Source organism: Musca domestica, unplaced genomic scaffold, assembly GCF_030504385.1.
Source record: "Musca domestica strain aabys unplaced genomic scaffold, Musca_domestica.polishedcontigs.V.1.1 75, whole genome shotgun sequence".
Taxonomy (NCBI): Eukaryota; Metazoa; Arthropoda; class Insecta; order Diptera; family Muscidae; genus Musca; species Musca domestica.
In genome coordinates this window covers 769,175-796,401 of record NW_026712393.1, presented here as the reverse complement: position 1 = coordinate 796,401, position 27,227 = coordinate 769,175, and the positions used below count along the sequence as shown (strand labels likewise).

The following is a 27,227-nucleotide window of genomic DNA, read 5'->3' as shown; positions in this document are numbered from 1 at the left end:
TTTTTTTCAAGTTTCGCATTTGAATATTGCAATGTCTTAGTACAAAAGTTGTCAGGTTCACGTGGTCGTATAGACCCTAATATAACGGCTACATTCGGTATTTTTAAGAGTTTAACAGAATTTTTAATGGATTTTAATTTTTTGGAAATTTTCGAAAAATACGTTCCAAATGGTGCAGGGAATTCATAGTTCGACCTGACAGAACTTACAGCTTTTTTTCTTGTTTTATTTATATAATAAAAAAAATGCAAAACTAGTAGCTTCTGGCATATTATTTAAATTAATTCTCTATTGTGGTAATTTCAGTCTCTCTGAGATAAAGATTTTTTTCCTGTAAAAGGAAACCTTCTTATTTTTATACGGGTATATCGGAATACTACAAAAAAAATCTATTGATATTAAAATATTCTCTTCACTAACAAGTTATTAATATTCTATCCTTTCTTATCTTTCCAGGTACGTTCGAATTTTTCGATTGCCAGGTATTACAATAACTACAAAAAAATCAAGTTTGGGTTTTGAAAACATTCTTTATTATTTTTATTATCATAACATCTAAACACGAAAAACTTTCATGTCTCCGAATAGGAGCCATCGTCAATATATTCATCTTCTTTGACTTGATGTTGTATGGGAAAACGGTTGCGTGAAATCGATATTGGATCTTGATTTAGACTGGTCGACATTGTCAGCTGTCCCAGCTGGCCGTGCATCAGAGTTTCGTCGATTAAACGTTTGGCGAAAATTCTCTGTTCCGTTGTTAGTTTCCGATACATGATGGCCCATCCTTCGGCAAAGACATGAGACTCGTCTCTTTCGTTTGGATTACTCGGTGGTGCTGGAGCCGGTGCTGGAACGGGTGGTGGGGGAGGAGGTGTTGGTTCCACAACTTTAACAGGTTCGGGCTGTGGTTGGGGCTGCTGCGGAGGTGGTGGTGGAGGGGTAGCAACGAGTGTAATCCTTGGTTTTTTCGCAGCATTTATAACGGTAGGCTCAGGTTCATCGTTGACGGGGCTCATTGATACTGGTTTTAAAGCAGCAGCCTGTAAAATAAGAAAAGGAAAGGAGAACAGGATTTTTAGGTATTTCAAGACAATATATAAACTTCAGTGTTATAAAAAAAGGACATTTTCAAATAAAAATTTAAACAAATACCTCTTTGGGCTAACCAGGTGAAACAAAGAAATAAAATAACCTAGAAACCTGCTTATACCAAAAAATTCCGAAGTGTAACCAGTAAGGAAAAGTCAAAAGTCGGGCGGAGCCGACTATATGATACCCTACACCACTATGCATATTTAGTAGAGCTCCCGTAACAAAAGAATATATTTGAAGGAGGTCATACCACTTATCAACATTTGGCTTTAGAGCAGCTATAACTTGGTTTCGGTGGGAACTAATATATGGGAGGTATATCCAATTCTGAAACGATTTTCACTAAATTTGGCGGAGAAATTTTTTTTATACCAAATAACATTGCTATAGAGTGCGTAATATCACTTCGAGCAGGATTATGTTAAAAACAATGCCGGAGACGGGTTCCGCCATATGGAAACGTACGTCCATTTGGGCTGATATTAGCCATTATTTGCACAATAAACCTGAAATCATATTAATGATATATATGGGAGCTATATCCGAATCTTAGACGATCTCGATAAAATTTGACAAAGGTATCTCCGAGATATCTGGTGCCAAATATCATTGTTGTCGAATGCATATTACGAATGTGAGGGACTTAAAGACCAAATCGGATGAAACATATATATGGGAGCTATAGCTATAACTGAACTGACTTTCACCAAATTGGATGTACTTACTTCTAGACTGAATTCGGTCGGATGTGCCAAAAATGCAGGTTATTTGGACTGATATTGGTAATTTGGTGCACAATTAACCACAAATCGGTTGAAGATATTTATGGTAGCTATATCTGAATCTGAACCGATCTCGATACAATTTGGCAGAGGTATTTCTGGGCTGTATCTGATATCTGGAACCAAATATCATTCTTGTGGGGTGCATATTACGTATGTGAGGGACTGAAACATCAAATTTAGGATGACTACTACGGTAACACCCAAGCAGGTACTGCAACGAAAGCATATGATTATGTTGACATAAGAGAAAAACCCTTGTATCCTCATCTAAATGGTCAACAGGAGGCACCCTGTTGCAGTTCTCAGGGCGGCAATCTGGCAGGTCTGAATATTTTCCCATTGTGTTGCACTCGTATTCACAGACCATACTGGTGCCGCATAGCTGAGCACAGACCGACCTATTGCTTTATAAGTGCTGCAGGCTAGCGCCTTTACGACCTTGTTCCTACTTTTCAATTTATCACAGATAGCGTTGGCGGAAACCGTGTTGTTAGCAATTGGAGAACTTCCTCTAAGGATGGGAAGGAGTAAATCCTCAAGCGTTTTAAATACTGGCGACAAAAGTGAAATTGATGGGACAACATGCAATTTTTCCAGGCTTCGGGAAATATGTGGCTGGCCAACTGTTGAGGACTTTATTGAGATACTCAACTCTCGGTGAATCCAACTGCTTTAACATTACATTTGATATTCTGACTAGGTATAATGCTCTGAATGACGTTTTGGATGACATTCGTAACATCATCCATCGTAAATTGTTGTGGTACCTACTCGGCAGAAAAAGAAATCTTATAGGACGTATTACTCTCTGTTCCGCCCAAACACTCTCTGGTGGTGCTCGAGAAATTGACGATTTAAATGATCAGAGCACCTCATCGGACCAATCACCGTTGCGTCGTTAAAAGTGACTGCAGTCCTTCATTTTCCCAGGGTTCGAGAGTGACTTAACCCTTCCCCATAGTTTACTTATTTAGGCTCCAATATTGCAACACTTAAGATGTTCTAGCCACTTTTTCCGCTTGTGCTCCTGTACCAACCTCATAATTTCCACTCTAAATTCACTGACTATGGGATCAGTAGATATTCCGTATGGGCCCAACCCTTTGCAAGGCTTAGTGTTGTTGATGACATTATCCATCGTAAATTGTGATGGTACCCCTCGGCGGGAAAAAATCTTATTCGCCCCATTACTCTAGGTGTTCGCGACAAATTGGCGATTAAAACGGCCAGAGCACCTCTTCGGATCAGTCACCATTACATCGTTAAAAGTGATTACAGTCCTATCACCCTTTTTCCCAGGATTCAAGAGTGACTTAACTCTTCCCCACAGATTACTTATTTAAGTTCCAATGTTGCAACACTTCAGATGTTCTAGCCACTTTTTCCGCTTGTGCTTCTGTACCAACCTGTTGACTTCCACTTTAAATTCACTAACTCTGGGATCAGTAGATATTTCGAATGTGTCCAACGCTTTGCATGACTAAGCGTTTTGGATGATATTCTCAACATTATCCATCGTAAATTGTGACGGTACTACCTCGGTGGGAAGAAATCTTACTTAAATCACCGTTACGTCATTAAAAGTGACTGCATTCCTATCATCCTTTTCCCAAGGTTCGATAGTGACTTAGCGGGTACCCACAGTTTAGTCATATCGATTCCAATGTTACAACATTCAGTAGTGGGATTCTCTAATCCATTTTTTGAGTTACCGACAAAAATCGGTAACTTTGAAACCCAACATTTTGATATAAAAAGAAACAACATTGGTATCTATCGGTAGGTCTAAGCGACTAATTTTAATTTTTCTCTTACTTGCCTAAAAATTTCGGTTATTACCAAAATAAGTATTTTAATTTTACCGACTTTGGTCGGTAACTCGAAAAAAATGAGTTAGAGAATTCTACTACAGATGGCCCAGTCACTTTTTCCGCTTATACTCTTGTACCAACCTCTTGACATCCTCTGTCAGTTCACTGACTCTGGAATTAGTGAGGTTGGTACGCCAAAGCTCATTCGCTGTTCTCGCTGCTTCTACTGGGAAATTTGGTCTTATTTCGAGTATTCGATCGGTAGGTATATATAGCGAGCGGCAGCAGCTTTGATGATGTCCCGAAAAATCCTGTACATGTTCGGTATTGCCTAACTGGTCTTGGCATACTTGGATATGCTTCCTGCTACTTTCATCGATAGGATCAAAGCCTTGGTCTACGCTTTGATGATGTCCCGGACAATCCTGTAAATTTTTGGCATTGGCAGACTTGGGTATGCTTCCCGCTCCTTTCCTCAAGAGGATCTAGGTGTTCAATACTGAGCACCTCTCCGATAAATAACACGGACTGAAAACTTTTCACGCAAAAACGCGATGGTTTCATTGCTTGAATTGCGCGTAGCTTGTCTTGTTGAAAATAGATGCTGTTCAGATCAATACCATCCAACTCCGGCCATTAAAAATTATTTTTAATAGTTTTCCACATAAGCGAGGTTCTCCTGTATCATCAATTTGCTTTCTCTCACAAAACAAGCGAAATTAGCAAAATAATGTTCCGTTTTGTTGATGTGTGTGCTCGCTCCATGAACCCCAACAGTCGGCGAACACCAAACAACAGCAACAAAAACAAATGGGGGAAATTGAAAAGAACTCTCTCTCTCTCTCACTCACATTTCCTCTATTTCTCTCTCCCAACAAAAGAAATTTGTGTGGACCCCAACCGCATGCTCTCACATTCTTTTGTTGTTGTTGTTTCTTTTGGTGACGACACAAATGGATGGATGACACGACCAGCTGCTTTTGCTGGCTTCGTTGCCGCTTGGTATATCAGGTGTAGGTATTGTAGGCGAATGGATGGGCAGGCTGACAGCTAAACAGACATGTGTTGTGTACATGTGTCTGGTTGGTTGGTTGGTACTTTTGGGGGGACTTGTGAGCACAATTTATACAATTTAACACGTAAAAGCGCATAATCCACCAGAAATATTTGCCATTAAGTAGCTGTAGTCAGAAATGACTCTGCCGGCCTGCCTGCCTGCCTGCCTGTCTGTCATCCGGCATGCATGGCCAACTAACAACAACGAACTAGCTAACAGCAGCAGCAGCACTGATGACTTAGTTGATGGCACGGCACGGTGTTGCGTTGGGTGCGCGCCTGACGAGCGCACATCGTCGGCCTGGCACAGTCAGTAGTAGTAATCTCCCGTGTAAGAAGCCCAACCAGCCAACCAACAAAAACAACGGACCAGCTAGCCCCACCAAGCAGTAGTGGTTGCGAGTGAGCGACACCGTTTAACAACGGGTAACTTACGTGCGAGCATCACGTAAAATTCGCGTCTGAACACGAGCAAGCATTTCATTAGGCTCTCAGAAATTCTAGTATGGCTTCAGACAACAACGAACACCGGCAACAGCCATTGTTCGCCGACGACCACACAGCAATTGAAACTCAACCACACTCATACATCGAGAGCAATAAATTTAATAAAATGGAGCCAGCATTGGCACACAAAACACAAAGAGAGGGAGAGAGAAATATTTGTATATGGACTGAGAGAGCAAACGAACGAAATGTGCAAAAAATATTGCCGAGAGTGGAGTGAGGTTGCATTGTGGTGTGAGTGAGTGAGTGTTTGGGGGAATGCCTTTGTTTTGATTTATTTTTAGACAACGCCATATGATAGAGTGGCTCTCTCTTGCCCCTCTTCAAACCCCCCTCTCACAATTAAATTTTATGAACACTCTTTGATTGAAATTGTTGTCGCCGAGTATTCCATTTTAAACACGAAAACGAACCCCACAATTGCCATCGTTTTGTGGGTGTTTTATTTGGGGCTTAGGCGATTGGAGAAAAGTAATGGCGTATTGCCCGCCGCAAACCCTTCCCATACCCAGCTAGCTATTGTCTGTTTATATGTTATTACGTTGTAATTATGCTGCAAGTGTCTTAGATTGATTTGTTTATGGATTTTCAATGGTCGCCGGAAGGGAGGAATGAAGGGGGAGGGAGGCACTGCCATTTAATCCTTATGTGTCGACAAGTTAACAATGACGTCGATAACAACAACAACATAACCTCATTGTTCGCAGAGAATGAGAGATAGTGGCTTATTATTGCGTTTTGATTTCTCGACATTTCCAGCGACCATCAATAATTGCCGTTGGGCGCCAAAAGTAGAGATTGTCACAGGATTAGCATGCTAATGGCTTAGTCGTCGTCACTAATGTCAACGCAGCACCCACCTATTTACATTTTGATTTATTGATATTTATGCTGGGATTCATAGCTACCTACATACATACATATTGGTTGGGAGGATGGGCAGAGGTGAGCGGAATTATTGTCTTCTATTTGGTTGCCAATTATTTATAGCAAAACTGGTTTGTTGGAAATTGTAATCGTGCAAAGTAGGCCAAATGATAATTTGAAAAGCTTTGCACAATACCCCGTAGAAGAAGGTTATTTTAAAAACGCTTATCAATGTAACTTTCGACGTGAATTCCATAAGAAATCCATGAACAATTTCGGAAAGATAATGACATTATATTGGACAAGACCTTCGCCCTTGCGAAAAGGAAAACCTGGAGATGTTCTTCTAAAGCTGAAACGAAAAATATCACTTCTCTTTTTGGTCGCTTCTATCATTCTCCCTACCCTATAACCCATAATTCAGCATATATCTGAGATCGAAATTTGCTATCTTACATAAATTTAAAGAGATACGTTTAGGTCCAGGCAAGATTTAGGCAAATACGCCAGGCAAATAAAAATAATAAAATAATAGTAAATCTTGAAACTCGATAACGGTTATGATAGTGGATTGGAAAGTTTTGTCGTGTTGTAATGTCTTCTCAGGACCAAACTGAGGATTTTACCAACTTCAAACGACATACAGTAGGTCCAAGCGAAACTCGTACACTTAGCAAATAATTTTCTTTCATTCAAAATATGATTGTTATCAAATTCACTACCAGAAGAAACCTATATTTTTTATTAGCGTATAGGGTGCTAGAACTATCCGTAGAACAAAATTTTACTGTTTTATTTATTTAACAAAATAATGGCCTTTATTCTAAAACTCACCAAATTTCTATGCAAAAGCTAAACTCGTACAGCTTACATTTATACGGCAACCCTGTTTCGAACTGCGACCAACTTCACGCGATTGTTGAAAAATGTATTTGAGGAAGTCTCTAAAAGCTAATTTTCTACGTGTTATGTAACGTGACATAAATATTAAAAAAAATAAAAATGGGAAGACAACGAGGACAAACCCCTACTACTAAACATTACAAAACCCATAAATCGCCAAGTGAGATATCTGAGATTGTAATAGAAGCCGATCTACAGTTCAATACATCATAAAACTTTTCAAAAAAAGATAGATGTGTAGAAAATTAGTCAAAAACGGCAAATAATAAAATATTTACCTTGAGTGATGAGAAGTATATTTTAAGGCCGATCAAAAAGGATCCATTTTTGAGGGCACCGAAGCTCGCAAAAATTGCCCTCAAACAATAAGAAATATAGTGCATAAGTCGAATTACAATGGAAGTAGAGCTAGACATAAACCTCTAATCAGCAAGCGAAATCAAGAAGTAAGATAAACAAACATGAACATGTATACATAGGTCATGTATATGATATGTCCTCAAGGCGCTAGCCGGCAGCACTTGGGGTGCGGATAAGGAAACCTTGTTGACCTCTTATAAAGCGATAGGTCGGTCTGTGGTTAGCTATGCGGCTCCAGTGTGGTCGGCGAATACAAGTGCAACGCAGTGGAAAAGTATTCAGACCTGCCAGAATGCCGTCCTGAGAACTGCAACAGGGTGCCTCCTTATGACTCCTGTGGACCATTTACATGAGGAGACGAAGGTTCTTCCCTTACGTCAGCATAATCATATGCTTTCGTTGTAGTACCTGCTTGGGTGTTATCGTGGATGGTGGATACAACTCCCTTACCCAGGCGTGTCAGGAAGAACATACGTGATATAGAGAGGGAGGTCCAGCGATATAAGAGAGAGCCCTTGGATCATGAAGCCTATCAAGCGAGTCTGAATAGCATTCATACTGATGCAGTCGCAGAGGTAGTTAATAATTACAGTATGAATGCCATACTCGGAGTCTACCCCCCATCTATTGCAGCTGAAGAACGTCGGCTGCCTAGGCAAACCAGGGTAGTTTTGGCCCAACTACGTTCAGGATGGTGCAGCCGTCACAATTCGTATTGGGCACGAATTGATGGGGATGTGCGGAACGCCTGCCCAGCGTGCGATACAGGCCCGCACAACACGCTGCACTTGTTTAATTGTCCAGCCAAACCTACCCAACTCCGTCCAGAGGATCTATGGCTACAGCCCATAAAGGTAGCAGAATTCCTAAACCTGGACATTGAGGAAGAACCGGATTAGTCAGAAAAACAACGGAACATGTAAAACTGCTACAACAACAACAAGAAGTAAGATTGCGATTTGCCAAGGAGCACATGTCAAAAAATTTTTCTTTTTGGAAGAATGTGCTGTTCAAATTCAACGTTTTTCATTCAGATGGCAGACCTTATGTATGGAGAAAGGCAAATGAAGCCCTCCTTGCCAAAAATATGAAATATGGTCAGAATCTCGACCTGGTGTATTGCATTTTATTGAGGGTATTATGGTTCAGACTATGTACTTTAACATTTTGAAAGAAAGTTTGCCACCCTGTAAGGAAATGCTCGGCCTTGACGAAGATAATTATTTTTATCAAGACAATGATTCGAAACACAAGGCCTATAAAGTGCGGTCATGGCTGCTATATAATTGTCCCCACGTCGTGGATACACCAGCCCAGAGTCCAGACATAAACCCCATAGATAATATGGAGCTGTCTCGATTGAAAAATCCGCCAGCATACCATAACTTGCAAAGAAGATTTGAAGAAAGCTTTGTTGGAAGAATGGCAAAAAACGCAGCTTTTGCGAAAAACTCATTAAAAGTATGCCAAATAGATCACAAATGGTAAAAACATGTAAAGGAATGCATACAAAATATTAATGTCTTGAATTACTTTAAATTATACGAAGTGTACGAGTTTGGCTTTGACATTAAAATATGATCTCTCTTAATATATATTTATTTTTTTACCTTAAATGAATTAAAATATTAAGCTGTTTTTTGCTTTTTGAATTACTAACAAATACAATTTGTCAAATAATTCTTTGCAAAATGCAAAAAAGTCGTAATTTTGATATTTAAATTTAAAATGTATAAACAAAAACGAACTTTATTACACTTTTTCTTTTATTTTATATTAAAGGTGATAGTTACTATTGACATTAATAAAAAAACATGTAAATTTCTATATAAAGCAAACCAAAAAAATAACAAAAACAAAACAAAAGCAAATATTCTCTTGTCAATTAAATCTTTACAAAATGTAAACATAGGTCGAAAAGGTAAACAAAACTAAATAACGGTACATCATTTTCGAAAAAAAAAATTTGGTCTGCTTCTTTAATTTGCTCTCCACTAATATTTTAATACGATTTATTATTTGGACAAGTGCACATTTAAACAGAAACTGCGATTTTAACCATGCCTGGAAAACGAGTTGATGATAATTTAATTCAGTTAGTTTATTACAACTATTATGAGGGAAAAACGGCAAAAGAATTGGCGGAAATGTTTAATATTAAATTGAGGACCATATATAATATAATTAATCGTGCAGTAAAAGAAAATTGTCTGCACCTTAACAATTCTAAGAGAAGACCACCAAAACTCAACAGACGCGATCAGTCCAAAATTTAAAAAAAATAGAAGAAAATCCGCAAACAAGTCTTAGGCAGTTGGCATTGGAAATAAAAAATGAGTGTCATAAGGAAGTGAGCCACGAGACTGTTAGAAAAGTCTTAAAAATCCACAAGTACTCGTCTCATGTAGCCAGAAAGAAGCCATTGCTTTCTGCTGTTAACATTGAGAAGCGGCTTACATTTTCTATTAATAATGTTACAAATGCTGAGGAGTACTGGAACGACGTAATTTTTTGCGATGAGACAAAAATCATGTTATATCATCATGACGGACCCAGTAAAGTATGGAGGAAAGCCAAACTCTGCACTTCAACAAAAAAATATAATACCAACAGTTAAGTTTGGCAAGCTCTCTGTAATGGTGTGGGGTTGTATTTCTTCAAAGGGCGTTGGGGAGCTGCGTATTTTTAACGAAACTATGACGAAAGAATATTATTTGGACATTCTGAAAAATGAATTATCCAGGAGTGCCAAAAGTTTCGGGTTTGTTGATCCTCAAAAGCCAAATAAACTTAAGTATAAGTTGTATCAGGACAACGACCCCAAACACAAATCGTTACTTTGCAGGACCTGGTTGCTTTATAATTGCCGCAAAGTTATTGACGCTCCTCCCCAAAGTCCAGACTTAAATCCCATAGAAAATTTGTGGGCATTATTGAAGAAAAAGGTTGCAAAACGCGGTCCTACCAATAAAAACGCTTTAGCCAAAGCAATACAAGAAGAATGACAGAAAATTCCTGAATATTACGATATAAATGGACTAATACAGTCAATGCCGCGTCGGCTAAAGGCAGTCATTGATGCTAATGGACACCATACCAAATATTAATCTTCATAGTAAAAAAATTTTAAAGTTTCTGTTGTAATTCTACTATGAGTTTTCGTTTTGCAAAGAATTTATTGACAAGGAAATATTTGCTTTTATTTTGTATTTTATTTTTTTATTTAATGTAGAAACGTATTATTTTTTTCATTAATATCAATATTTACTATTAAATCTAATATATAGTAAAAGAACAAAAAAATATAAAAAAAATCAGTTTTCTTCATAAATTTTTACTTTATATATGAAAAAAAATAATTTTTTTAATTTTGCAAAGAATTATTTGACAAATTGTATGTAAAAAAAAACTTTTTTTAATTTTGATTTTTGGAAATTATAAGAAAATTAAATATGTTTCTTTAGCTGTACGAGTTTCACTTGGAGCTTCTGTATATATATGCAAAGAAAATTAAATCCACTAGGTTTACTATATCGGATAAACTGCTGAAGTACTATTAGTCGAATTCTGTACATTTAAATTGTAAACTTGCTAGAAACACAGTTATTCCTTGACGTCGTATGTACAACTTTCAGCGTTGCCATATCGTATAATTATATGTTTGGCCATAAATAAATTGTTGTTTGCTCTAGTATAGTTTTTCTCGTCTACTTTCCCTCACTAATTCAGTTCCTTACTAGCATTATCTGCCAGCAACCATCATCAACTCCCTACTGGCAACATAATATCCCAGTATCGATTCCTGTTCCCTTGTTGGCCATACAACAACGTAAGCCGAACGTTATAGTACTACAATGCAATGCAACCTAAAGCTAAGCAGTGTTGTGTATTCTTCCTGACTACGTCTAGCCTAAACAAGCTATAAGCGAGCAAGTCTATCGACAAACAACAAATAAACAAACCTAAACGCACACATACACACACGTGAGTGTAGCCAAGGTGCTGCAGTGCATCGAATTCTGAACATAGCCAAACCGTGTCGATACGACACGTCGTCCATCGACTAGCTAAAATATCTCGTCTCCCAGTCGAAATAAAACAAAATCAAATTCAAAACAACAACATCGCCACTACCCTGTGTGGCGATGATTTCTAATCATCATCGGTGTCGTCCGTCGTCTTCGTTGTTGGCAAGCATGTAGAAGAAGCATCGCAACAAATAACAACATCACACAACCAACCAACCAACATGCAGGCAAGGCAGGCAGGCGATGACGACCAACCATGCTTGACATTTATTTCTTTACTCTCAACAGCAGCCTGCTTCATCTTGCATTGTGTCGCCTTTGTTTTGTTGTTGTGACAACAACGACGATAACTCACTCTGCTTGACCAAAAAACGAAGAAATCCGAAGTAGGTATTTATTGTGTGTATATATTTTTCTAATTTCTAAACACCAACAGCCAGGCAGGCAGGCAGCCACCACCAACCAACAAATCGTAAAAACACACAACAACTCAAGCAAGGAAGAGAGGAGAGAGACCACCACAAAATACTATAACAGTACGCTCTTTTGTTGGCGCAATACCAAACAATAACTGGATAAGTAGATGTTTGATTACTTTTCCATTAAACGAACGAACCGGCGTACGTTGCTCAATGAACGAACGACGATGATACAATAAAACAGCCGTTTTCTTAGACCGCATTTACACGAGGGCATTTCATACAATTCATACAATTTAGCTGGCGTTTGGCAAACACAAGGCCACTGGGTTCATTTGAAGAGGTTTTTATATCGTCGGCCATATTGCTAGATAGGTCGAAACGTGCCTCATCGAAATAACGGTCTCTTTGGACCAAATCCGTTTCAGGACATTTGGAGTCGATCTGTCTGGCTGGTGCGCACGATAACTCTCGAAGGGAATATCCGATTTGATTCAAACTAGAGACATCGAAATATTATTATCAAACATAGATTGAGGTAAGAGATGGGCAAAATCGGTCCACTCCTTTTGGTACCTCCAACACAAAATGTTAAAATTTTCAACGAAAATAATGTACTGCACAGACAGAGAAGGGATAATCCAATTTTGCTCCAACTTGCAAATCCTAATATTTGCATCTGTGCTAGGTCATGTGAGAAAATCGACAATATCGGTCCAGCCCATGAAGTACCTCCCTCTCAAAGGCTCAAAATTTTGAATATATAGAACAGTGATTAAAATCCGAAATGAGCATCTGATTGTCTTCAAATTACACACATCACAATATTTTTATTAAACCATTGTCTGGTGTAAAGATGTAATATATCGGCCCACTCCTTCTGGTAACTTCCCACAAATTTTGTCAAAATTTTGAATATCCATAAAGCTCATACAATGCGAAAAAAATATTCGATTACATTCAGACTTGGCACATCTCAATATTTACATCAAAACAAGATGTGTTAGAAAGGAGGTAGAGATCGGAGATTCTTTCTGGTATTTCCCCCACAAAGGGTCAAAATTTTGATAACCAAAACGATCAGAAAACACGAAATAGGCATCCGATTCTCTTCAGATGTGTGTAATCTCAATATTTTTATTATCCCAAGGTCTGGTGTGAAGATGGAATATATCAGTCCACTCCTTGTGGTACTTCCTCCACAAGGGGCCAATATTTTGAATATACATGAAGCTCATAAAATGCGAAGTTAACATCCGGTTTCATTTAGACTTACTACATCGCAATATTTTCATCAACACAAGATCTGTTATAAAGATGGTAGAGAACGGATCATTTCTTTCGATACCTCCCCCACAAAGGGTCATTTTGGAAATCAATGAATCTCATAAAACACGAAATTAACATCCGTCTGCCTGTTGAAATTACGATACATCCCATATTATTTGACGTAGAGCTTCAAAATTTGACAGAACAATTTGTATTGTGTCTAGGGTTGTTGGTATTAAAATGAGATATATCGGTCCACGTTTTGGTACAGCCGCCATTTTCGCCACATTTTTCACAGATTTGTCTAAAAATTGGTAATTGTAGATCATACCGGAACAGAAAGAAAATAGACTCAAAAGAGCTAAAGATTTGCTGCGCTTGGCCGAAAGTGGTGAACCGCCGAATTTGGTTTTCTCCGATGAGAAAACATTCGTTGTCCAGCAGTTTGTAAACAAACAAAATGATCGTGTTTACCTGCCAAAGAGGTCAGCTGAAAATGTGCACCTTCGGTTGGCCACCCGAATTCAAGCGCCGGTCATGGTGATGCTCTCCGCTCGTATTAATCGGCCGTGGCATCAGAATAAATGCCGAATATTATCGCGACGATATTCTGGAGGATGTATTAAAGCCTTGGCTACGCAAACATTTTAGCTGCAGACCTTGGACATTCCAACAGGACTCAGAACACGCCACCCAATAATGGCAAGGTTGGCACTAAAAAATACCAAAGTGTCGATCACCTCAAGCAAGCGCTTCGCCGGGAATGGGCCAAAATACCGCAGAGCAATATTCGGGCAGCGTGTGACGGTTTCATTGGCCGTTTGAAGGCCATAATTCGTGCCAAAGGTGACAAATTCGAACAAATCTTAACATATTCTAAAATTTAGTACATATTCTAAAATTTAGTGCTATTTCCGAAATTTTTTATCCTGTATACGGAAGCTATGTATATCTGAACAGATTTTATCCAAATTTGATGTATTTGCTTCTAGACCGAATTCGGTCGGATGTACAAAAATTCATTTCATTTGGACTGATGGCCATTTGGCCATTTGGTGCACAATTAACCCGAAATCGGTTGAAGATATATGTGGGAGCTATATCCAAATCTGAACCGATCTTGATACAATTCGGCAGAGGTGTTTCTGGGCAGATATCTGGTACCAAATATGATTCTTGTGGGGTGAGGGACGAATGTGAGGGACTTAAAACCCCGAATCGGACGAAACATATATATGGGAGCTATATCTGAACCGATTTTCACCAAATTTAATGTACTTGCTTCTAGACTGCATTCAGTCGGATGTGCCGAAATTCAGATCATTTGGCCTGATATTGGTCATTTGGTGTACAATAAACACGAAATCGGTTGAACATATATGTGGGAGCTATATCCAAATCTAAACCGATCTTGACACAACTTGGCACAGGTGTTTCTGGGCTGTATCCGATATATGGTACCAAATATCATACTTATGGGGTGTATATTACAAATGTGAGGGACTTAAAACCCTAAATCGGTTAAACATATATATGGGAGCTGTAGCTATATCTCGACCGATTTTCACCAAATTTGAAGTACTTGCTTCAAGACTGAATTCCGTCGGATGTACCAAAATTCAGGTTATTTGGATTGATACTGGCCATTTAGTACACAATTAACCTGAAACCGGTTGAAGATATATATGGGAGCTATATCCAAATTTGAACTGATGCTCACCAATATCAATAGGATACGTGCTTGGGCCAAAAAATATTGTTTGGAAAATTTTATCTCAATCGGATAATGCGACCTTCATTTTGTTTACAAAAATACATGGACAGATGGACGGATGGACTGATATGCAAAAAAAAAAAAAAAAACGACTCAGAAACTGATTCTATGAAGATCCTCAAAAGTAAATATGGGTCTATCTCGCTTCCTTCTCCATGTTACAAACAAATGCACAGAGACAAAATACCCTTACCCTCCATATAACGTTAGCTGGGTACTTCGAAAAATTTAATTGAATATTTTGTGTTAAACCCAATTTGAGAATTTTTTTTAATGGAACTCTAGTGGCCGAAATATCTACATATTTGATGCTATATTTCCTTTTAATATAAAATATTGTTAACCCGATTGGTAATACATATTTTTGCTGGTTTAAGTAAAAAACATAAATTTTTGATCATCAGTTTCCAACCCTGCATTGAAATTTGCAAATAAACTGCAAAAATAAAATTCATTTGACGCATTAAAGCATCGCTCCAGTGTAAATACCCACTTTGTTTATTGTATTCTCATTATGCACGAAGAGAGAGAAAGAGCGACTGAGAGCAAAACACCCAACAACTACCACTAAAAACAGTTGAGCAAGCAACAAAGCCAATTCATGGCATGTCATGTCAACGTCAATCCAACCAACATGATACAAATGGAAATTAACTGTGTATTGTCTGTCCGCCTGACTCGCAATTACACCTACTGTACATACAGCGCTGGCATGCATGCATGTACACACTCATACACGCACAGCACACACACACAGCATACAAAAACAAAATAAATGACTTTCACTTACGCTCTTCGGATTTAACAACATTTCCATTGTGGTTTCTTCCCTCGGCTCCAACTCCATATCGTTCTCATCTCTCTTCTTTCTGTATAGCTTATAGCACTGATGTCGCAACAGATTCGATGTGCACTGCGTGCTGCGCTTGTAAACGTTTTTGCATTTCGAACAAATGACAGCGTCTTTTATGAGGGCACCCTTTTCGTCTTCGATATCGAAGAAAACATTGTAAACTTCACTTCTTGAGAATCGTCGCACGGTCGAATATTCTCCACTTCTTATTTTTTCTTTGATAACATTGTAATATTCCATTTTGGCTGATAGCGTTAGAGTCACCCGACCTGACTGACGACCGACCGATGACAATGTCTACTCTACCTTCACGACACAACTACACACACTGAATGGACATTCAGAAATTTAATTGTATTGAATAGCATGATGTCGTCAGTCACTCAATCGAATCGAATCATACATGTTGCATGGTGTCATCCATTTTGTGTGAATTTGAGTGAATTGTCGTCCACACGAGGCCGCATTGAACATGTCGTATTCAAACATCATGCAATGCTTGGTACGATTCATACACAAGACTAACGCTGCTGCAGTTGCAAGACTATGACGAGTTCGTTCAGACACACTAGCGAACAATACAACATGGTGTGACAATTGATAGAAGGCTTGCGTAAGGACTTGGTGTGATACACTCGAGAAAAAAATCAGTTGCATGAGGGGCTTTTAAAAAGGTTTGTTCTTATATTCAATTGTGTTTGGAGTTTGAAAGTAATTTTAAATCAAATTTTACTACGAACGAAAACTGGAATTGGAAATAATATTTCCAAATCAATGAAAAATTGGCATAGAAAAAAATATTTTTTAAGTTATTTTACAGTAGTTTTATTTGAATTGGTATTTTTAAAACTAGATAAAGGTATCAGTCGGTTTTGCCGACAGTTGCATACCCTCTTCCAATGTTCGAGTTTTTAAATATATTTTGACTTCTGTTATGATTATTCAAATTGTTGAACCTCTATGGAGTAGGTCCCGAAGGAGTGTGCCAATTCATACCGGACCTATATAAGTATGATATAAATATTGCAACGTGTCAGGACTATATCTATTACTCCTTCACTTTATATGATATATATGATAATTTTTAGAAAATTTTAAAATGTGCGTGAGGTTCCAGATATTGTCGACCGAAGTATTCCATTTTTATACTTCATCTAATATAGATAAAAATATTGGTATCTGCGAAATTACAAGAAAATCAAACATTTATATCCAATTTTATGCGAAATCATAATTTCCGATAATTTCCATTTTCATCTTTGGTTTTGGGTTAGGAGAAATATTTAGATATAGCAAGTTGTAAAGAATCGCTGACTTGTTTCACAAGTTATGACAGATAAAAGAATTGAAAATTGTGACCCTTTGTGGGTGAGGTACTAGAAGTGGTCCAAATCTTGTGTAAGCAAAAATGTTTGTGTGTGTGAAATTTGGAGAGAATTGTTAATTTGCTTTCTTTGAGTGTTTGGATATTCAAAATTTTGATCCTTTGTGGGGGAGGTACCAGAGGGAATGGTCCGATCTTTACAATCTTTATAACAGATCTTGTGTTTAGGGAAATATTGAGATATCCGAAGTCTGTATGAAATCGAATATAAATTTCGAGTTTTACGAGCTTCGTGGATATTCAAAATTTTTAACCCTTTTGTGGGGGTGCACCAGGGGTACCAGAAGGAGTGGGCCAATATATCCCATCTTCGCAGAAGATCTTTTATTAGTAGTATTATGTGTGAAATATGAACAGAGCCTGACGTTTATTTAGGATTTAAGGATCCTTTTGGTTATTCAAAACTTTGACCCTTTGTGGGGGAGGTACCATAGGGAATGGTTCGATCTCTACCATCTTTATAACAGATCTCGTGTTGGTAGAAATATTGAGATGTGCCAAGCCTGAAAGGACTCGGATGTTAATTTCGTGTTTTATGAGCTTCATAGATATTCAAAACTTTGACCCTTTGTGGGGGAGGTACCAGAAGGAATGGTCCGATCTCTACCATCTTTATAACAGATCTCGTGTTGATGGAAATATTGAGATATACCAAGTCTGAATTGAATTGGATGTTAATTTCGCGTTTTATGAGCATCATGTGTATTCAAAATGTTGACCTTTTATGGGGGAGGTACCAGGAGTAGTGGACCGGTATATCCCATCTTTACAGCAGATCTTGTGTTAGTTTTAAATAATGGGAAGTGTGCAATATGAAGAGAACCGTATGCTTATTTCGGATTTTAGATCCGTTTTGGTTATTCAAAACTTTTACCCTGTGTGGGGAGGTACCAGAAGAAATGGTCCGATCTCTACCAACTTTATTGATATAAATATTGAGACCTGCCAATTGTTAATTTCGCGTTTTATGAGTTTCATGGTTATTGGAAATGTTGACCCTGTTGTGGGGGAGGTAGCAGAAGGAGTGGACCGATATATTCCATCTTCACACCAGACCTTGGGTTCATAAAAATATTGGGATGTGTGTAATTTGAACAATCAAGACAAGACAACCCTTTTGGGTATTCAAAATTTTGACCCTTTGTGGGAAGGTAGTTGATGGAGAGGACTGATAACGTCCATTTTCGCTCCAGACCTAGCACTGATGCAAATATTAGGATTTGCAAGTTGGAGCAAAATCGAATTATCCTTTCTCTTTTATTTTATAGGAGTTATAATTGTTCAAAATTTTTACCCTTTGTACTTGATGAAGTGGACATAAATTGTCCATTTTCGCATCAGACCTAGCACTGATGTTAACATTTGGATTTACAAAGTTGGAGCAAAATCGAATTATCCTCTTTCCTTCTGTGGAGTAAAATATTTTTTGAAAATTTCAACATTTTGTGGGTGAGCTACCGGAAGGAGTGCATCGATATTTCCCATCTCCGGATTCGATCTAAGTTTGACAAAAATATTACGACGTACCAAGTTTGGACCAAATCGGATACTCCCTTCGAGAGATATCGTGCACACCAGCCAGACAGACGGACGGACGGACATCTCTAGATCGACTCCAAATGTTCTGAAACGAATTTGGTCCAAAGAGACCTAGGGTCTAAAATCGTTATTTCGACAAGGCACGTTTTGACCGTATCAAATGATATATACTCTCTGTAGCCATATGGCTGAGGGTATAAAAACGTGTAGCGAAAAGGTTTACTGCGAATTTGAAATAATTCTGTTAGGAGATGTCGCTTAAATCCTGAAAATCCGGAATATTGGGAGATTTTGGACGGACCTGAACCATTTTCCAATTTGACCTGCCTTCTGACAAAATACAGAAATGTGAATTTTTGTCTTCCATATCAATACATTCCAAAGATAGGCTCGTTACAATTGGCAGACGGAAAAACGCTGATCAAGAATGAAGATCTCTGTATACAAGGTAATAGGGAGTCACAATTGATATGACAACCATAATATAGCCCCCTATTATGGCGAAGACTATAAAAGGCCCATTTCACAAAACATTCTTCATTTTTGCTTCATTAAGGTGTCCATTTACGAAGAAGTCAGGCGATGACTTAAGTCTGTTATTCTCATGCTCAATTGTGTATGCATCTTGTACTATGATTTCTCATCGAGTGTATTTATGCTGACAACTCCGTTTCTAGTTTGCCTTTTATGTGGCTTGCTACCTATTTGCTAACATTGATAAATTGTTGTTGTGCCTTTACACACATTATGTATGTATGTTTGAACATAGAAACATTCATACATCGCAGTCATATGAAAATATTACTGTTCATACAAACTTCCTCTCTCTGTCTCTCGCTCTCTATAGTTTTTTAACCCATATTGCCGAACTCGAATACGGTGGATGAGATGAATGTTGGTTGGTTGTTTGCCATCGACTGACTGACTCTCTCTATGACATGGGAGTCTATGTCATCCATGATCCTTGTGGTGCTGAGCTCCTGTTACGAGACGTTGTTTAGGTTTGTTCGTACGTGCAAAGCAAGCAGCAGAGGTCGCTGTAACGAACAACTGTCATCATCGCTTTTATTGTTTCGTGGTTCTACTTGCAACAAACACAACTGCAGCCATTGTGCCAGGAATTTAGGTAGGAATTGTTGCGATGTATGACGGATGGATTGGATGGTCGGTCGATAGGTAATGGAGTTGGTGGTGAATAAAAAGAAGGATAAAGAAGAATTACTGCTAATGTCTTTACAGCCAGTAAGTAGTTTGGTTGGTGCTAGAAAGTATAATCGGAAATGACACAATACTAACATTTCAGTCGGATTGGTAAAAATTGACTACCCATACCAATATACTTAAGGGTGTCTCGAGTATGTCCTGAAGTCTACCTAACAACGACATTTACACATTTTTTGGCTCTTTATAAATGTTTTCTTTAACAAAGACCAATCCCAGTCTTTTGTCTCCATGTATTTGCCAAGGGATATTTATGGTCCAAAACGTTCTAAGTTCATGTGGTTTGTTTTGCCACCAGATTCAGTAAATTTTCTAAGCCCTCCACCATACTACCGTGTTCTTCCGTTAGTATCTCCTAAAAAGAAGCATTTTAGGCCCCACAAATTATACATGTACATTTATATACCATACTATGGTGGCATTCCGTTTGTAACTCCTCGAAATACTCATGTTAGACCCAAAGAAGTATATATATTCTTGATCAGAATAGCAATGTCCGTCTGTCTGTTGTAATCACGCTATTTTTCGGACGAGTTAACGTAGTAGGCTAAAATTTTGCACACATGTGTATTTCGCCAGTAGGCGGGTTAAGTTCGTAAATTTTCCAAGTCGGTCCACGTTTTCGTTTAGCCCCCATATAACGATACCTCCCGATATTCAGAATTTTGATGAGTTTAGCGACATAATTTACCGAAATTGTTTCAAATTTCGTATTTGAAGATCTGAATGGGTGCTACAACCTATGACATATTCAGGACAACGTCTTCTTATAACCTCTATGTAACGGTACCTCTCAATATTCGGTATTTTGATGATTTTAGCGACATTATTAACCAGAATTGTTTTAAATTTCGTATTTGATGTTCGGAATCGGTACTACAGCATATAACAAAAAAACTTGTGATCCCACCCATATATCGGTTTTCATTTAAGCGGAATTATTGGACGGATTGTTTTTTTTTTAATTTTTTAAGTTCCTTCCCAATGGTGGAGGGTATTAAAGGTTGGTCTGACCGAACTTAGTTGCTTTTTTATCGACCTTGGTAGGTAATACAACCCTCAGTCGAATCCTTGGGCATCCTAGAACGTCCTTGCGGAACCTGTAGACTTCCTAAAAGAATCCTGTTTAAGTCCTTCGACATGTTTTGAAAAAACAGTACGTTCTTTTATTATCCTTGAAGTCTGCCCGAATACTTATTAAGGCCTCTTGCAACCGTATCCTTGAATATCCTTGTAGTATGTTTGAGAACTTATTAAAATCCCTCGTAACCGTATTATGGAATTCCTTCGTAGCCTTCTTGAGTACTGGTTAAGGTCTCTTGCAACCGCATCCTTGAATATCCTTCTAGTCTTCTTGAGTACTTATTAAGGCCTGCCTTAACCGTAGCTTTGAATATCATTGTACTCTACTTGAGTTCTTATTAAGGTTTCTTGTAACCGTGTCCTTGAATATCCTTGTACTCTGGCTGAGTATTAATTAAGGTCTCTCGTTATCTTAGTTTTGAATATCCTTCTAGTCTGCTTAAGAACTTATTATGGTGTCTTGCAACCATAGCTTTGGAAATCTCTGAATCTGCTTAAGTATTTATTGAGGTCTCTTGCAAATGTAGATTTGGATATACCAATAGTTATACGTATCGGATCTCCAGCCTTGTACTCCCCCACAGGTCCTGCTTGAGTACTTATCAAGGTCTCTCGCATAAAATCCATTCGATAGACATGAATAAGTTATCCCGAATCCTGAGGACTAATTCCTGCTTCTCTGCCCCGTGTCTCGAGTATTTATGCAGGTCTCGCGTCGAAAAACTATTTTCAATTCCGTACCGAAGACAAGTAGGATAAGTTATACTTACCATAGAATAAGTAGACTTTAAGTTCAAGGTGAGAAAGCCTGTCGTTACACTTCTTATGGTCAGAGATCTTCTCTTTATACTCTATTGTTACAGTTATCCTCCTTGCCTGTTAGTCCTACAGGGAGAACGAAGATCTAGGCTTTCCCAGTGGATTAATATCAGCGACTATGACTAAAATACCGAGAATGCAAGAGAAACGAACACTTCAAGCGTTATATTTTAAAACACCGACAACCCAAGGGGTACGAACTCTTCAAATGTTTTACTAAAACACCAACAGCGCAAACGATACGAGCTCTTCAAGAGATATTCCCAAAATACCGAGAACCCAAAGGAAACGGAACCCCAAGGAGAAAACTCTTAAAAGACTTTTACTAAAACACCAAGAACACAAAGGGTACGATCTCTATTAGGGCTATATCTAAAAACACCTAGAACACAAGAGAACAAACTCTTCGAGGGCTTTACTAAAACACCGAAAACCTAGTTGATATGAACTTTTCAAGGGCTTCGAACTTGCACCGCTCTGACTCTCCTAGTTAAAAAATCTGTTTCTACAGGACATTCTTCGTTAGTTTCATAATCACACACACTTGTCACCTCTGCAAGTTCGCACACATTTTTCAATGGAGTTTTCTCAAATTTAGCGTTAGAAGTTCTCAATGGGTCTCATCCTCCATGGCAGACAATTGGCTATGTAGATCCACGTTTACGTATGCTTCTCTATGAGGCTTAGGTACAACACTTTTATTTCAGTATTTTAAAGTTGCCTACTAAATCAGCCACAATTAAAATTTTCGAGTTCTAACATTGGTCCGCTATTTGCTATAGCTACTTCCGGTCGTTCGGTAATTTTAAGACATTTTGTACGGTTAATATGGAAAAGTGAGGTTTTACTCGTTGGGCGCCATCCCGCAAATACTTTCGAAATGCATTTCTCCGTACGTCGCTGAATAGGAAAATGGTATTTAAAGCTTCGGTAACTAATCGGCTTTCATATGTGGATGTCCAGTTCAAAAATTCACATAACCGTTTCTATCTACCATAAAATATAAACAATACAGATTATTTGCTCCTGAGTTTTCTTAACAAAGAATTTTTACTCACATTTTTGACACAGGATTTCCACATTTTTCACCTGAGGAAGACTTACTTTCTATATGTCGGTTGCATAAAAGGTATGAATATACCTTTAAACCCATGTGACTGCTAGAAAGGTCTCTACCATATTTACTAAATGTAATTCATTTCTTTATCTTTCTATATAAAATTAGTAAATGGTTTTCAAGCCCATTGCCTCCTGTGAGGATCGAACTCACGACCCCTGGTTTACAAGACCAGTGCTCTGCCACTGAGCTAAAGAGGCTGTTGTGACTCTAGCTTGCGATACCTTAAAATTCTACTATTTTTTGTAATTAATTAAAAGAGAAACTCAAATGTTGACCTATTTTCACAGACATGTACAGATAAGAATACATTCGATTGATATCGAAATATTATTTACTTTTCATTTGAACGGTTAAAGATAAATTATGGTATGTGCTACACGATAACCTATTAAACCGTACTACTTGAAGGCGTGAGATGCAGACACCAGATATACAAGGTAAATTTACAAGGTGGCACAGTAAAGGTTAGAATACATAAAGCGCGGTTTTGACTGGTATAACATTTTATCGGGTGGCTTCTTTGGAAATCAACAAAGGAGCTTAGGGCCAAAATCGAACTAATTCAACTTAAAACTCCTTTGTTTCTTTACAAAAAAGCCAGCCGATGACTTCCTTATCATCATCACTATAAGTCACTGAAGAGAAGAAATCTCTAAAAAAGAAAAAAAATATTAAGTTCGGCCGGGCCGAATTCCTTTACCACCTTAGGGTAATGGAAATATTAGAACCCATTAGACCCACAAATACCAATTTTTAGACATATTCGTGGGAAAATGTGGCAAAAATCGTCAAAATACCGAATGTCGGGAGGTAAAGCTGTATGGGGCTATAAAAAAACGTGGACCTATACAAACAATGTTTCGCCAACGGAGCTAGAACCCATTAGGACCTAAAAACACCAACTTTTAGACAAACTCGTGAAAAAATGTAGCAAATCTTATCAATATACCGAATATCGGGAGGTACCGTTATATGGGGACTATACCATAGCGTGGTCATAAACATATAATTCTTCGCCACCGGAGCTAGAACCCATTATGACCTACAAATACCTACTTTTAGACGAACACGTGAAAAAAATGTGCAAACATCATCCAAATACCGAAGCGGGGGGTGACGTTATATGGGTCGGTACAAGTCGTGTATCGACATATCTAATTTTCAATACCAACCATCCTAGACACACTGCAAATTGTTCTGCTAATTTTTGACGCTCTACGTTAAATAATATGGGCTGTATCGTGATTTCAACAGACAGATGGACAGAAAGACAGACAAACGGACATCGTTAAATGCAGATTATGAATATATGTACTTTATGGGGTCTACGACAAATATTTAGAGATGTTACAAACGGAATGACAAGGTGGAGCGTATAAAAATATTTGCTCAGTGTTCCCAAAAAGACCAAAAATATTCCCTAACTTTTCCTTGACTTTTTTCGAGTTGACGCCTGAAAATAATATAAAACTTAGTTTTAGGCGGAAGGTGACAAAAGATGACATATTCTCCACAAAATGTATTTGCAAATCTCAGAATAAACCATATATCTATGCTCAATAGCTTTTTATGAACATTTAATTCAAAATGTATGTACATAAGTAAAAATTATGTGGTTTTTTCCATTATACTTAATTTTTGGGGGAAAGTGTGAAAGGTTTATGCTGGGGCGTTCCTCTTGGTATTCCCGGAATTGTTTTACTATCCTATGTTTTACTATCTACGGAATTTGTGTGCATTTCTCATCATGAAGACGTCGATCCGGTTGAATTCTACAGGGTTATAGATGTTCCTGTTTGTCGGTTGACTGTAAATTCCATTGTCATCAATTGTTGACCTCAGTCCCAAACACGCCAAGGTCAAATGAGAAGAATAAGGATATGGGAATCCCTATTTTTTTCTTTTAATTTTTCACCATTAAAACGTGCGTGCGTCTAAACTCTATTGAGTCGTCTGTAAATTCCATTGTCATCAACTGTTGGCCTCATTCCTAAACACGATGCTAAGGCCCTTCTTTCTCATATCCTTATTATTTTTATTTGATTTTTCATCATAAAGACGTGCATCCGTCTGAACTCGATTGAGTGGTCTGTAAATTCCATTGTAATCATTTGTTGGCCTCATTTCTAAGCCCTTCTTTCCCATATCCTTATTCTTTCCATTTGAGCCGAGTGGCAAAGGAATACGTTATTATTATGTGTCAGATAAATAGACAAGCCTCTAGTAGGCGTAATTCTCCTTTTTAGTTCCACATGACGGTAGAAGTCGAAAATACCGTGCAGGTTGGTCACCAATATTGATTGTAGGGATGTATTTCCGGAAGTATTTTGACTTGCCATTTTTGTTACTTACTTCAAAAAATGTTAACCAAAATAATCCTTGAGTGGGGAATTTTCGCCCCCAATTTAGATTATCGTGTTGTAAACATTCAAAACACCTCTACTCTGAAAATCTCCTGGGGTTTTCTTGTAATAATTGAAAAAATTGAATTTTGTAGCAGTGTCATTAATTTTTTGATTTCAATACTAGTTTTTGACCTACTTCCAGATACCATACTTACAGGAGGTTTTGACTGCAGAATTAGCATAAAATAACAAATATGGTATTCCCCTAGACTGTTGGAATAATCATAGTGAAATGCGTTTCCGTGGAGTCCAGATTTTCGACTGTATTTTCATTAGCTGCCAAAACTTTTATATTAATTAATGAATATTTTTGCTATTTTTAATTATTATTTGTACCTTAGAATGTACACAATAAAATTCCGTAATCCTTGGGAGAATAATTATAAATGATTTCGAAATTTTGATTCAGGAATAGTAATACAAGCTCTACGAAGATTAAAATCTGAATAAAAGTTAAAAGTTAAAAGAAACATCCAAAGTTTATCTCAGGACAACACCAGAATTTTTTTGACGACCACGATAAAGCTGCATTTGACATCTTAGAAAAGAAGAACATTTAGCCGAATTACAGTAGCTCAAAGCAAAACTCGTAGAGCTAAAGACAAATTTTTATTTCTCTTATAACTTCCAAAAATCAAAATTTACAAAAAAACTGTTTTTTTACATTTTATTAGTGCGCTATGTAAGTAATTCAAAAAGCAAAAAAAAAAAAAAAACTTAAAATTTTAATTAATTTAAAGAAAAAAAAATAAGTTTTAAGAGAGATCATATTTCAATGTCAAACTCGTTCACTTCGTATTAAAATATTCTAACCATTAATATTTTTTTATGCATTCCCTTAATTTTTTTACCATTTGTAGCCTATTTGGCATACTTTTAACAAGTTTTTCGCAAAAGCTAGGTTCAATTTTTTTGCCATACTTCCAACAAAGCTTTTTTCAGATCTTCTTTGCAAGATATGGTATGCTGGCGGATTTTTCCATCGAGATAGCTCCATAAATTCTCTATGGGGATTATGTTTAAACTCTGGGCTGGTGTATGCATCACGTGGGGACAATTATATAGCAGCCACGACCGCACTTTATAAGCCTTGTGCTTCGAATCATTGTCATGTTACAAATAATAATCTTCGCCAATGCCGAGCTTTTCCTTACATAGTCTGATCGATAATACCCTCAATAAAATGCAATACACTAGGCCCTGAGACAGGAAATGAACCCAATACCATTACTGAGTCACCACTGTGCTTCACTGTCGGCTTTATATTTTTGGTAAGGAGCGCTTCATTTGCCTTTCTCCATATATGTATAAGGTCTGTCATCTGAACCAAAAAGGTTGAATTTGCTCTCGTCCGTGAACAGCACATTCTTCCAAAATGAAAAAATCTTTTGATATGTGCTCCTTGGCAAATCGCAGTCTAACTTCTTGATTTCGCTTGCTGATTAGAGGTTTATGTCCAGCTCTTCTTCCATTGTCATTCGTCTTATGCAGTATATTTCTTATTGTTTCCAAATCCTTTTCAGAAATTTTTGCGAGCTTCGGTGCACCCAAAAATTGATACTTTTTGATCTGCCGTAAAATATACTTCTCATCACTCAAGGTAAATGTTTTATTATTTTCCGTTTTTGACTTATTTTCTACAAATCCATCTGTTTTGAACCGTATATGATGTACTGAACTGTAGACCGGCTTATATTCAACGATGGTTTGTACTCGTTGTGTTCCCATTTTTTATACCTCCTCCACCATACTATGTCATTCCGTTTGTAACTCCTCGAAACATGTCAGACCCAACAAAGTATATATATTCTTGATCAGCATAAAATTCTAAGTCGATCTGTCTGTTGTCCGTCTGTCTGTTGTAATCACGCTATCTTTCGAACGAATTTAGGTAGGAGGCTAAAATTTTGCACACATAGTTATTTTTCC

At 37.7% G+C, this 27,227-nt stretch overlaps 2 protein-coding genes and 1 non-coding gene across 3 annotated transcripts in view; 1 reads left to right on the top strand and 2 right to left on the bottom strand.

Moving 5' to 3' along the window:
• Nucleotides 1-27,227, top strand: part of LOC131806386 (neurogenic protein mastermind-like) — a 418,316-nt gene that overhangs the window by 119,986 nt on the left and 271,103 nt on the right. The gene's annotated exons all lie outside the window — the stretch shown is intronic.
• LOC101887573 (formin-like protein 3) lies at nt 524-16,072 on the bottom strand. Its single transcript, XM_005182091.4, has 2 exons — nt 15,665-16,072; nt 524-1,043 (listed from the first exon to the last, which is right to left on the bottom strand). The coding sequence occupies exons 1-2, from the start codon at nt 15,965-15,967 to the stop codon at nt 573-575; spliced, it is 774 nt and encodes a 257-aa protein (XP_005182148.2). The 5' UTR covers nt 15,968-16,072; the 3' UTR covers nt 524-572.
• Nucleotides 23,019-23,090, bottom strand: TRNAT-UGU (transfer RNA threonine (anticodon UGU)). Its single transcript has one exon. It is a non-coding gene; the product is annotated as a tRNA-Thr (tRNA).